The sequence below is a fragment of the Terrapene carolina genome, unplaced genomic scaffold (assembly GCF_002925995.2).
Source record: "Terrapene carolina triunguis isolate 2854851 unplaced genomic scaffold, T_m_triunguis-2.0 Scaffold33392, whole genome shotgun sequence".
NCBI classification, from domain to species: domain Eukaryota; kingdom Metazoa; phylum Chordata; order Testudines; family Emydidae; genus Terrapene; species Terrapene triunguis.
The window spans coordinates 3,315,737-3,330,064 of NW_020697743.1; the positions used below are offsets into that span (position 1 = coordinate 3,315,737).

At 43.1% G+C, this 14,328-nt stretch overlaps 1 protein-coding gene and 1 non-coding gene across 2 annotated transcripts in view; both read left to right on the forward strand.

Moving 5' to 3' along the window:
• Nucleotides 1–2,308: 2,308 nt before the first annotated feature.
• Nucleotides 2,309–14,328, forward strand: part of LOC113409453 (diacylglycerol kinase theta-like) — a 92,867-nt gene continuing 80,847 nt past the window's right edge. The window contains exons 1-2 of the mRNA XM_026663376.1: nucleotides 2,309–2,411; nucleotides 4,528–4,607. Coding sequence (XP_026519161.1) covers nucleotides 2,309–2,411; nucleotides 4,528–4,607 — 183 coding nt within the window. The remainder of the gene's footprint in view (nucleotides 2,412–4,527; nucleotides 4,608–14,328) is intronic.
• On the forward strand, nucleotides 9,243–9,315 carry TRNAK-UUU. The gene has a single exon. It is a non-coding gene; the product is annotated as a tRNA-Lys (tRNA).

Genomic DNA, 14,328 nt, shown 5'->3' on the forward strand with positions numbered 1-14,328 from the left:
AGCTCTGCAATAACACACAACAGTTCCCGCCGTCATCTCCCTCCTTCCTGACTCAAGGGCAAACACAGAGTAGAGATGGTTTCTTGGCAAACAGAGTAGTTCTGACGAGCCACTGATACCATAGTTACATGGCCACTCCCCCATTTTCTCCTTCCCTCCCACCCCCCGTACCTTTACCACATCACAGGCCCCGTCCCTGTGTTGGAACGGTGCCCAGTCTGAGACGAGAGGGTGTACCGGGGCGGGGGGGGGGGGGGCAGTTACAAATCATAAGTGCCCCAGCTTCTGATAGCCACATGTCCCTTTGTCATCCTGTGAAATGCCTGAGTCATGTTGGTACTTACAGAAAATAGCCCAAATTTTCAAACATGGTTGCTGTTACCCACCTAAATCTATATTTAGGTGCCTAGAGAGGGTGCCCAATGTTTTGGTCACAGGCAGTAAGTGCCCAGGGATTGCCAGTGACATCAGTGGGAATTATGGGTGCACAGCATCTCTGAATATCGGGTGACTTGGTGGAGCTTGAACAGGGATGTAGGTGTCTAGCTTCAGGCTTCTGAAAAATGTGGCAAAATATGATAAATTAAGGTAAGAAAACACAAATACGACATAGTCTTTTTCCCCTTAGGAACTTGAAGTAAGAGTTAAAATATTGTTTAAACAGGCTACGCCACTGAAAATTCCTACCTCCCAAACGTAATCTATTAATATATAAAAACTGTGTGTTCAAAATGGTTTAGAAAAATAAGACATTTCTGTTGTACTCCCTGCTGTATCCCTCAGAGTAGCTCCTGATCAATTTTAATGTTCAATAAGCATCTCTGTAAACAGTCTCAAATTGTCAGGACAGTGTGTCCTTTTCCCGACCAGTTTCTCAATGAGCTTTCTTTAAACTATATGCTTCTGAGACTTTGTATTCAAAATAATGACTCCTGATTTGGTCCCATAGATAACAATCACCCATCACAAAACTCCTTCCAGAGATTCCCACTCCAGGAGTTGAGATGCTTCACTTTACCAGACTAAATGGTTTGATGCATTAGATATCCAGCTAGCACGTGCTATTTTAATGGAAACACAAAACCTCTTCTGTCCTTGTCTTCTTTTTAACTCCTGCTTCTTCGGTCATGGAGCTGGCACTGCATGGCCGGATTTATATTTCTCCCTCTGTGTAGGCTGTAGTTTAAAATTTAATTGGCATATGATTGTTCAAGATTTTTTCTTACTGGGTGGATGTTCAGGGTTAGCACCATAGGGCTCTGATCTTGATGGGGAACCTCTAGGTCCCATAGTAAGGCAAATAGCAAGTAATGACTTACCAAAGAACAAAGTTCAAAGCAGGTGTTTTGAATGGCCGCTGCACATTCCCACTCATGGGATACTCCAATAGTGCAGATCCGGCCACACTGTTAGCACGTCCTTTGAGTGTGAACGTGCAGTTCATCTCAGAGGACTTGGATTACAAGTGAGAAACCTTTATTTATTCAGGTTGTGAATCCAAGCACCCAGATTTGGGAAATACTGGCTATACGGCTTCAGTGCAACCTTAACTCTGCCCCTTTGTGCATACGTGTTATAATAGTCTAATTACATGATTGCGTCCTGTGGGTATTGCAGGGCAGGATGGGACGGGAGTGGGATTTAAAAAAATGGTCTTCTGCAGGGCTCTACCCCCCGGGATGCAATCATGTTATTAGGACATCATAATGGATATGCACTCAGGTAGAATTAAGGCTGCATGGACAATGGTAAATCTAGCGTATCCTAATTCTGCAAAGTCAAGCACTTGAACTGAAAGTTTTAAAGTTTTGGTATGTCATTGCCTAGGTTTCTTTAAAAAGGAAAAAGTTGAAAATGAATTCTAGTACGTACAACTGTAACAATGCTCACTTCTTGCAACGTCAGCAGGACTTGAATCCCTGAACCTTCAACAGTGGAGCACAGAGGTCTGTCACTTGAGCTACCGAACTAACTGCATTAGGTGGCAGCAGGACAAAGCGGTGCTCCCAGGGAGGAAGGAGAATGCCCTGTTGGCACCATGTGCCAGGCCCAGAAGATGTGTTTAAAAGGGGGAGTGCACAGAGCAGCCTGTGTCAGCGAGGTCCTGTCCTTGCTCCGGCAGCTTCCGGCAGTTCTAGAGCAGCTTGTGGTGTTGCTGCTCTGTTGGGAGCCTGGACCCAACGTTTTAGGATATCCATAGTCAGTTGTTGTTTTGGCGGGCTGCCAAGATTTTCCTGAGGGACAGGACAGGAAAGGGAAGTGGTGACTTTTAGCAGTTCATGCCTTGGCTAAACCTGAGTGGAGTTTCATGAGACAAAGAAAAGGCACTGTTGCTGTCAGAGAGCTTTTCTCCCTGCTGAATTCCAAGGCCGGCTGCAAACAATGGACGTGGGAGAGCTTCACAAAAAAAGGTTAAACAAATCATTTATTATGGAACTATTGAGCGACCTAAGCGTAGTGATTGCTGCTAGCTCCCCATAGATTCTCTGATGATCGCTCTTGCTGTCTCTGGGGTTCCTTAATTTGCTTCCCAGTAAAAGCAGTAATCCTCTTTCTGAAATTTTACCCTTGTTAACTTTTGTTCCTGAGACTGGCCATTTTTCCTTGTACTCCCCTGAGCCAGATCAGTAAACTGCAGGTGCTTATGTCTTACTCACCTTTTACCATTATGAAAAAATGCTAAGATGGAACTTTGTCCTTGCCTAAGATTTCTATTGTTGGAGTTATTCCTTAACAACATCTCTGTGCATTTCCCCTGTGCTCCATGATACTCCTTGCCCAACTCTTCTACCCAACTGGATACTCACTTCTTAGGTGAAAATGATTCCATTAAAAATCTTTTTGTAAGCGGTTTTCCCACTTTTTGTTGCCCATGAGCTGAGAAGAAATCTGTCTTGGTGTAGATTGTCTAGATGAATTGAGAGAGGCAGATATTAGAAGATCTCAAGGCTTATCCTACCAGAGCTAGGGCATCTTTTCTGGTTTCCCTCAGTAAAGAATTCCTCTCTGAAATCTGTAGAGAAACTGCGTGGGGCTCAGTAAATCATGTATTCAGCTTTGGTGTGTAGATTGGAAATGGGGTGTCTGCTTTGGGATGTTGGTTTCACAGTTTGTCTTCTGTGAATGGCTACTACCTCTCTGTACAGGAGTGTCTTGCAGCTCACTAGTCTTTGTGTGGTGACTTGTGATGCAATGTTCTGCCCTTGCTCAAGCAAGATGAGGAATTGAATGAGAACACAGACCAACATCTTGCCAGTCAGATAGATAGATTTGGTGGCAATTGGCATAAGTGAATTGTATAGACTATTTTAATGGATTTTTATCAGTTGTGGGGTCTTATCCCACACTAGACCCCGTGTGGTGAGACACACAACTCCAAAAGCAGGGGTCTGTGAAGGCATTCTGTCTAGAGAGCTCCACTTACGGATATTATGAGTAACCAAGTTCTGCTGTTAACTTCTCTCAAAGTCATCAACGCTCTGAAATGTCTGCACCTGTGTGGTTTGTCAAGTTCGGGAACCTTATATTAGTACGTTCATCCTCACGATCCAACTGGCACTGTCTGCTTCTGAATACAGTGAGGGCTATGTATCATTAACGGGCTGACGTGTTAATTCCTAAGTAATCCCAGCTAGTGACACTATACAGATAATGAATGGCAGGGAGTTTATTGCTTATTCAACGGTATCCCTCTTAGTAGATCATGATTAATTTTAATGTTCAGCAATAAACATTCTATAAAGAGTCTCACATTGTCAGGACAGTGTGTCCTTTTTCCTGAACAGTTGCTCAATGAGCTTTCCTTAAAACTTTGTACTTCTGAAACTTTGTATTAAAATACTGGCTCCCGATTTGGTCCCATACCAACAGTCCCCCATCCCAAAACTCCTCCCAGAGATTCCTACTTCAGGAGTGGAGATGCGTACCGTTGCTTGAACTACACACTTCACCTATGCAGTTATAATGTTTTTTCCTGAGCATTAAAAGCAAGCTAGTGAAACAATTTTCCAGCCCTTTGTAGGTATTAATAATATATTTATTAATTTTAGCAAAATTTACATGGAAGTGTTACTAATGACTTCTGCAATAAAAATTGCAATTCATTTTCAATACTCTAAGCAGCCTATGCTTTGTCGTCTCTTTCTCCACTGCTCCAGTGGGTTTGATGCCATGTTTATCCACCATATAGTCCTCCTCCACGTCATGAATTGTAGGGGGAAGAATTCCTCTGTACACAGCCCACCCACTTGGGCCGTGTCCTAGGGCTGGTTCTGGCTGTACGCAGCCTCCCTGTAGTTAAAGCTGCTTGGGGTAGCAGGCCCCTAGCGTGGTGCTGGTGGGGGGACATGGCTCCTTTGACAGCTGGGAAGAGGAGAATGGGCAATACAGGGATAGGATGAACTCTGTTCTCAAACCCTGAGACATTAGTAATAGTACAGTTTAGAAAGTGGTTCTTGAATATATTTGATCTGCTTTGGAAAAAGAAAAGTCTCACGTTTTTGAAACATTCATGTTTTATTTCCACAGTTTGCAACTTTATGTCTCATGAAAAGTGCCTCAAGCATGTGAAGATACCATGCTCGTGTATTGCGTCAAGTCTCGTAAGGGTGAGTCGGCATGTGTTATGATGTACTTTACCTAGCCAGTGGCTCAAGTTTATTTGCTATATCTTTCTCATTAGTAAATTAATTATAAAAAAAATAGATTCGCTCATTAATTTAATGATTTTAATATAAGCGAAATGTTATTCATGGGTTCAACCTCTTACATCTTTTCCATGACAAAAGTTTTAAATCTAAGCCCTTCTGAACCTGCCTGGAATAGGTGGTTATGCACAAACTGCCTTGAAAAATGCTGACTTGCGTTCCTTAAAGATTACCAAAGTGCTTTAATGGTGTGTCATTGCCTGGTAGAATTGTCATACTTGAATGTGGTAACTGATTCAGATGAGGTGCAGAGGTACAGTACACTCTTATACATGGTTTTCTGAGCAAGGTTTTTGGACATTACCACGTTTTTTACAGCAATTACACTTCAATAGAGGGTGATAAGCCTTTGCTGTTGAATGAAAGAGCTGTTTTTGACTTCTGTAGGTTGGTGCATCTTAACATTTTTGTTCACGTGTGCTCTTTTTTGAGTCTTAATTGTAGCGGTGGATACAGACAGAAAATATCATATTGTCTCTATATAAATCCATGATACGCCCACATCTTGAATACTGTGGGCAGATCTGGTTGCCCCCATCTCAAAAAAGATATACTGGAATGGGAAAAGGTTCAGAAAAGGGCAACAAAAATGATTAGGGGTATGGAACAGCTTCCGTATGAGGAGAGATTAAGAAGACGGGGACTTTTCAGCTTGGAAAAGAGACGACTAAGGGGGGATATGATAGAGGTCTATAAAATCATGACTGGTGTGGAGAAAGTAAATAAGGAAGTGTTATTTACTTCTTCTCATAACACAAGAACTAGGGGTCATCAAATGAAATCAATAGGCAGCAGGTATAAAACAAACAAAAGGAAGTATTTCTTCACACAATACACAGTCAGTCTGTGGAACGCTTTGCCAGAGGATGTTATGAAGGCCAAGACTATAACAGGGTTCAAAAAAGAACTAGTATGAATACACACACACAAATTGGATTCAATTTAATTACTAAAGAGGAAGAGCACAAAGAGGTATCATGGAGCTGGAGGAAGATGGAAATGGGAAGACGGGGGCAGTACAATGCCTGGTGAAGTGTTAAGTGGCACGGAAGCTTTAAATAAAGAAAACATGGAAGAGTTAGAGATATCTGTCATTTAAATCAGTCTCGGTGAATCAAAGGGATGTTGATATAGGTATAACAGAGAAGATAATCAGATAGTTTTGGGAACGTTTCAATGGAGAGCCAGCGTCATCTTATACTGATATCTCGAATGTGAACTGCAAGTTCTTATACATAATGTCATTAAAACCCACCCATTCTGTCTGATTGAAACTTTTCCTTAGGTATATTTGTACACCGTGTGTGACCTAGAACATGCGAATATGAATTGACTAGGATGCTAAGGGTGGGGTCATGACAAGAGCCTGTGGCCATTTTAGGTGGAGGATGTGTGGATCTGGGTGCTTGGTATGAGTGGCTGGTGCTGGGTAGGGCGGGCAGAGGCAACAGGAAAAGGATGGCAAGAAGAGCTCACCTGTCTTCTTCATTCACAACTTCTGGATCCTAGTGTCCATCGGATTTTGCTGCGTTTTCCTTCAACTCCTGGGACATGACTTACCAGGCGCTCCTGGTGAACCTACTTGTGGATCATGGCAGGGCTCTGGAGCTGTGCTCCGGCTCCGCTCCAGCTCCAGGCAAAAACCTGCAGCTCCAGAACTGCTCCATGCTCCAGCTCCGGGCTCCGCTCCAAAGCCCTGGATCATGACCACTGGGCTGGAAAGTACTGCTCCAAATCCTGTTGTTTTAGGTGTATGGGCTTGTGGCTGCAACAACAGGCACTATTTCCAAGGCTACATGCTTTATTTATTGTACTGTTCATGTCACTCTCTGCAAAGAGGCAGATATTACAGCACTGTAAGTCAACAACTGGGTCAGCTACATCATGACGTATGGATAAGTTTGTGAGTAAGCTTGGGGAGGGTCATAGATCAATGAAGTAACAGTTAACTAGTTCAAGTTCTGAGAGAGAGAGAAATGATCATTTTTCTTGGAAATGTGTGACTGATCAAGTATTCATTCAAGGACAAGTGCAGAGTCCTGCGCTTAGGATGGAAGAATCCCATGCACTGCTACAGGCTGGGGACCGACTGGCTAAGCAGCAGTTCTGCAGAAAAGGACCTGGGGATTACAGTGGACAAGAAGCTGGATATGAGTTAACAGTGTGCCCTTGTTGCCAAGAAGGCCAACGGCATATTGGGCTGTATTATTAGGAGCATTGCCAGCAGATCGAGGGAAGTGATTATTCCCCTCTATTTGACACTGGTGAGGCCACACCTGGAGTATTGTGTCCACTTTTGGTCGCCCCACTACAGAAGGGATGTGGACAAATTGGAGAGAGTCCAGCGGAGGGCAACAAAAATGATTAGGGGGGCTGGGGCACATGTCTTACGAGGAGAGGCTGAGGGAACTGGGGTTATTTAGTCTGCAGAAGAGAAGAGTGAGGGGGGACTTGATAGCAGCCTTCAACTACCTGAAGGCGGGTTCCAAAGAGGATGGAGCTCGGCTGTTCTTAGTGGTGGCAGATGACAGAACAAGGAGCGATGGTCTCAAGTTGCAGTGTGGGGAGGTCTAGGTTGGATATTAGGAAACACTATTTCACTAGGAGGGTGGTGAAGCACTGGAATGGGTTACCTGGGGAGGTGGTGGAATCTCCATCCTTAGAGGTTTTTAAGGCCTGGCTTGATAAAGCCCTGGCTGGGATGATTTAGTTGGTGTTGGTCCTGCTTTGAGCAGGGGTTTGGACTAGATGACCTCCTGAGGTCTCTTCCAACCCTGATATTCTATGATTCCTTCATTTAAATTTGGCATGTGATTTAAAATATCAGTTCTTCTTAATTGTGTGACTAAAACCATGAGTCTGAATGTATTAATGTTAAAATCTGTTCGATATTACAATATTGTAGTCTAGTTGTTTTTATTTGTGTCTGGATGCAGGTTGTTTTCCCCACTTTTCTCTAATATTTTATCTGATGTTTTATTTTTGCTTAAACAATCAAAATACAAACAATAGCTTATTTTATTTAACTTTAGATCGTCCTCTCCTACCCCTACGGTTGTGCAGCATGCCTTGTAAGAACTGGCAGCTTTCCACACTCAGAATTGTCCACCTGTCAGTGTTGCTGTACAGAGTTGTAAAAGGCTGAAGAGCCTTCATGTAGAAAGGTGCTATATAAAATTTAAGATAGTCCAGAAGTAAACAGAACAGTTTCTTCACACAATGCCCAGTCAACCTGTGGAACTCTTTGCCAGAGGATGTTGTGAAGGCCAAGACTATAACACGGTTCAAAAAAGAACTAGATAAGTTCATGGAGGTTAGGTTCATCAATGGCTATTAGCCAGGAGGGGCAGGGATGGTGTCCTTAGCCTCTGTTTGCCAGAAGCTGGGAATGAGTGACAGGGAAAGGATCATTTGATGATTGCCTGTTCTGTTCATTCCCTCAGAAGCACTTGGCATTGGCCACTGTCGGAAGACAGGATACTGGGCTAGATGGACCTTGGGTCTGACGCAGTATGGCCATTCTTATGTTCTTGTTTTCTTGATGTGGTTATCTGAGTTCTGTTAACCTGGCCCGCTCAGCAAGTGAAGGCTGCCATGTGGGAGATCTTGTTTTGTGTGTAGTCTACATGAAGTAAATATTGAACTTGGTTCTTAATTAAAAAACATAACAAAGCAAAACAACTAATGATGGTTTATAATATATGTGGAAAATTCATTTTTGCATCCATCACCATCCCTTCAGATTATTTACATGTGGTTCTTTATGGAAAGCTCTGATGTATGAGGCGGTGTTAAGAGGGTATTTTTCCTGTCATTTTCTCCTCATGTATTAATATTAAGCTTATGACATAAATTACATTTTTAATCTCTTGGATTTTATCTGGAACAGACAACAGCCTTTAAAGTCCATCTGTGACAGTGTTTCATTTGAGGTTAAATCAGACTGTCAGAGAACCGTTTTTCAATGATTGTCTCATGGAAATTTTCATACCTAAACAGAGCTTGCTTTCCAGGATCAAGCAGAGGCTCATGCAGTCTCAGACATGTCATGACTGCAGCTGGTCTCAGATAAGTTCTGGACTAGGAGATTCGCAAGGATGCCGTACCAAGTTGTTTTTTGCTTGCTCTCAGTGTTTGACTGGAATCAGTATTTCAAAACCTGTGTTTGTAGAGAGTCCAGCTTGCCAAATGTCCATTTCTGCTGTTCATGGGGTGTTTCTGTTTTAGTTCTGTGTGTTGTCGTTTTAAAAAAAAATGTACTCTTTGTACTGTCTGAGGTGTTTAAAAAATAACTGTATTGTCCTTAGCGGGAAACATTACACATCCTCACTGTGTGTTTCATCTTAGTTATGTAGGCGACGTTATGTGTTGTGTAAGTGTTCTCCGGGCTTTGCCTGGACATAGAAATGTTTGCATTTTTTTTGTTTTGATTTAACAGATTGTGGCCATATAGAGAAGTTTTTTAGTTTTTATGAGTTTTCTATGATAAATGCTTGCTTTTAGAGAAGTGAGGTATTTGTAGTACTTGTTATCTGAGCCTGGCTAGCTCAGTTGGTAGAGCATCAGACTTTTAGTCTGAGGGTCCAGGGTTTAAGTCCCTGGTCAGGTGATAAACTACTTACCAAGATCTTAAAAATCTGTCTTTCTGGAGTCCTCTTTGATGTTACTTTTGGGAGGAGCTCAGTGGTTTGAGCATTGGCCTGCTAAACCCAGGGTTGTGAGTTCAATCCTTGAGGGGGCCATTTAGGGATCTGGGGCAAAAATCTGTCTGGGGATTGGCCCTGCTTTGAGCAGGGGGTTGGACTAGATGACCTCCTGAGGTCCCTTCCAACCCTAATCTTCTATGATTCTATGAATGTAGTTGTGTTTAATGCAATTGTTACCCAAGATTTATATTTCTGGAGTTGTATGTGGACTAGAATCTGTCATAGTCCAACAATAGCATATTAATTTTGTGCAAACTAGGGTATCTATACAAAAGCATGCCGAGATAGATCCCATCTACAATTCTTGATTGCACATATACTGATTTAGAACTGCAAGTCTATATTAAGGCTTTTACAAGTTTTCTGTATAGTAATTTTGTTTAGAACTTATTAGTTACTGGTTGCTTGCATGTGTGATACTGGTATTTAATTTTTTTCTTGCTGATTCAGATACTGGGAAATCAAGATTATAGTTCCCATAAAATGTTGCCCAGAGACCAGAATTTGCTGTTGACTGTCTTGCAGAAGAGATGTCACTACGGTTGCTTCAGACTACTAGTGTCTTGGGTGGATGTTTAACAACTGAAACTGGTGAATGTAGCATCTCCTTCTCCCATGCCCATGAATTGTGATTGACTGAGCACCATTTGCTCCCAGTAGGTAGAAATCTAAGTTTCCTTCCAGAGACATTTCCCTTTGAACCCTGGGAAAGCTTACATTGTTTGTTTCTTTTTCACAAATGACAGATTTATTGCCCTGATTACAGGTTGATGTGACAGAGTGGGGGCAAGAGGGAAATGTCAGTGCAGCTTTCCAGGGGTCTGTGACATCATGAGCAGGTGGTTGACCTTGTCCGTTGACCTGATACTTTCCCCCCATTGGCTCCAGCTATGCACAATTGATTGGTTGTATTTGTCAGTTGTTGTATTTCTCCTAAGCTGCTGGAAGACGTGAAAAGGCGTGTGCGGGGGGAGGGAATACAGAGTTAGGTTAATCCCCATTTAAAACTATTGATAATCCGTTCTGCATTAAACATTCCATGGTTGATGGTAACAGTTCCAGGCCTCTTTATCTAGTCTTCACCACTGTAGCATTTTGCCTCGGTATTAGGAGCCTCACAGGAGTGAGTGCCACCAAAGAGGTGAAAATCCAAATAGCATCACCATCACCGTCCCCGTTTGCCTGAGATTTTAAGGAAGTGCCTAAGAGTGCTCAATCACTTACTAAGATTTATCAAAATCAGGCATTTGATAACTTCCAAGATTTCAGATACAAACGTGTTACATTCAGGTGGAGGGAACAACACTGGGACAGGGATAGCTTGGGGAAACGAGGGATGGAAAGGAGGAGAGGAGCGTGGAAGGTGGAGAAAGTGAGGCTAGTGGTGGAGGGACTGGGTGAGAGTGAGGAGTGGGAGGAGGTTGGGGCAAACAGCCTATCAGAAGATAGAAAACCGTGTCCAGAATCCCAGTGGAGAACGCCGTCTCCTGACATCACCTGTCTGAAGGTGCCTCAGCCTTCCCTCACTTCTGTTTTCAGGAGTTGCTGCTTGCTACTGGAATCTGCTTCTGCTGCCCGGAGTGCTGTGGTGATGCTTGCGGTTCCTGGGGAGGGGCGGCGTCTGCTGGGGCCTGATGCCCCGGGGTGTGTGTGTGTGTGTGTGAAGGGATATTTAAACATAACTCGGGGTGATCTGAAGTCGAACAGAGCAGCTAGTTACCAACTTTGATCTTGGCTGGGATCATGGGCTCTGATGAGGTGCCATAGCAAATGACCCCAGCTTTGTAGCTCATCTGCTGAGCGGTGACATTTCCAGCGTCATGGTGCCCCGTAATAGTGCCCCGTCAGTGAGACGAGCAGTACCTGTTGAATCATCAAAATCATTCCTTGGAAGTGTCCCATCCAATATTGACCCAGCCCAGCCCGCCTGAGCTTTGAAGATTAGACTGGTCAGTATGATGGCCGGTCACTAGAAGAATTTTGTTTGTTCTAAAAATCAGCTGACATCAAACATTATTCCTGTGAGAGACAGGGGTGATTTTAGAGGTGGAAATGAGGGAACTCCGTTTTTTTTTTTTTTTTTAAAGTGGTGAATTTTGTGTGTGTGTGTATTTGTGTTTTAAGAGGCCGGGAAATAGATGGACAGGTGAGCTCAATCTCTGTATGAATCACAACTAGTGACACTGGTTATAAAACTCTCCTCTCCCTCTCATATAAACATATTTGGGTATGAGATGAGTGACTTCAGCACTCATGGATTTAAAAAAGGAAAGTTTATATATTCTCCCTGTGATAAATGAAGGTTGGGTGTGTGTGTGTGTGGGGGGGGAATAGCTCCCTTTTATGGACACCCAGCCAGCCAGTTAGCTATAAAGTCCCTCTTGGTGGCTGTTCTCTGCTTGCTTTACCTGTAAAGGGTTAACAAAGTCACCCAGGGAAAGAGAAGGGCACCTGACAAAAGAGCCAATGGGAGGGCTAGAACTTTTTAAAATGGGGAAAGAAGCTTTCCCTTTGTGTCTGTGGTTGCTCTCTGGAGAGGGGGGACAGAGCAGGACAGGGCTGAAGTTATGCTGTAAGCAGCTTTAAAATCAGGTATGAAAAAACATCAGTTCATTCCTCAGACCTACTTATCTGAAACCCCAGATGTGTAAGTGGATCAGAAAAGTTTAGAAAGACGCGACTGGGTTATTTTCTTTTATTTCTGAAAGGCTTGTGGACTCCTCTGTGCTAAACCCCAGATGCTTTTGTTTGCTTGTAACCTTTAAGCTGAACTCCCAAGAAAGCTATTTTGGGTGCTTAATTTTTGGAATTGCTCTTTTAAAATCTAGCAAAAGCCTAAGTTCCAGATGTCTTTTCTTTCTTTTTGTTTTTAATAAAATTTACCTTTTTTAAGAACAGGATTGGATTTTTGGTGTCTTCCGAGGTTTGTGCATGTTGTTTGATTAACTGGTAGCAAAAGCTAATTTCCTTTGTTTTCTTTCTCAGCTCTTCCCCAGAGGGGTGGGTGAAAGGGCTTGAGGGTACCCTACCGGGAGGAATTCCCAAGTGCTCCTTCCTGGGTTCAAGCAGGGCCGGCTCCAGCTTTTTTGCCGCCCCAAGCGGCGAAGTGGGGGGAGGGGAAAAAAAAAAAAAAGAGATAAAGCCACGATGGGCGGCACTTCGGCGGCAGCTCTATCGCGCCACTTCATTCTTAGGTGGCAAGACGCCGGCGGGTCCTTCGCTCCGAGTGGGACTGAGGGACCCGCCGCCGAAGACCTGGACGTGCCGCCCCTTTCCATTGGCCGCCTCAAGCACCTGGTTCCTGGAGCCGGCCCTAGGTCCAAGGGGGTTTTTGCATTTGGGTGGTGGCAGTATTTACCAAGCCAAGGTCCGAGAAAAGCTGTAACCTGGGGAGTTTAATACAAGCCTGGAGTGGCCAGTATTAATTTTTTGAATCCTTGCGGGTCCCCACCTTCTGCACTCGGAGTGCCAGAGTGGGAATTCAGCCTCGACACCCCCCCCACCCCCCCTTTTTTTTTTAATTTTGACTTCCACCAAAGCTGGACAGGTTTTCAGTTAGGAGATTTTTCATTTGTATCAATTTTAGCAATAAGTGTTGGTAGAAGGTCTTGTGTTGTAGGTTGTAACAGTAGTCAAAACTTCTGCTGTGGGCTTATGATTGTGAATTTAATTATCCTGTAACAAATAAAAAGTTAATTCTTAGTTGAAAGTTAAATTATCAACTTATTAATATTACTACTTAATTATTAGTTTATCTAAAATTGTAATTAAAAGTTATTTAATTTTAGTCAACCATTTGAAGATTAGCAAACATGTAGGTTAAAATACCAACACCTTTTAAATACTATTTTCTTGGCATAAACTTGTACATGTAACAATCATGTTCAAGATGCATCTGTCTGAGGACTTCATCTAGTGCCAGTTGTTGTACTGCCTAAGTGCTTCTCTGGTTCTGCAAGGAGAGGTCCCCCCTAGTAGACTTCATGATATTTCTACTCTTCTCCTTTTCCTGTGTGTATACAACTTTTTGACTCTGTTCTTTCCGCTCCTCCACTTTTGGTTTCTTTGGCTTTAGTGTGAAAGTTCTGTTCAAGCCAAAGGGTCTGCAGCATGTCCTCAAAGTGGTCAGGCTCCAGACTAATCCAGTCTTATCTGGCAGGTTGTTTGACAGATGTGCCCCCTTGACTGAGAAGGATCTGCCTACAGATCTCTTGCGGTTCATCCTGGGTTTTGTGAGCTGCATTGTTCCCGCAAGATAATTGCCTGGAGCCTCACAAAAGGGTGGGAGACATGATGTGACGAATTGTTGAGCTACCCACAAAGCGAGGCACAGTGTACTTTTTTTCTTACATTATAAGCACAGGAAACTTAAACTGATACAATTTTTTGACTGTTCCAAATGTTTTCACTGCTCCAAATTCTTCATCTCCTCCTCCAAACCCCCATGTCCTACCTCCCTAGGCAGGAGAACACCATCTAAATTCTTGTAAACTTGATATAAGCTGTAGCCTGTCATGAGAATTCACATACTAGCTCTGAATTCACAATCTTTCACATTCAGAAATAGGATAGGTTTCAGAGTGGTAGCCATGTTAGTCTGTATCAGCAAAAAGAACGAGGAGACCTTAGAGACTAACACATTTATTTGGACATAAGCATCCGATGAGGTGGGTTTTAGCCCACGCAAGCTTATGCCCAAATAAATGTGTTAGTCTCTAAGGGTATGTCTACACTACAGGATTAATCCGAATTTAGATAATTCGAATTTGGGAAACAGGTTGTATAAATTCGATTGTGCGCGGCCACACTAAGCACCTTAATTCGGTTTTAAACCACATTAATTCGGTGGTGTGCGGCCACACTACCCCATTAACTTAAACACAGTAATTCGGTGGTGTGCGTCCACACTAACCCTA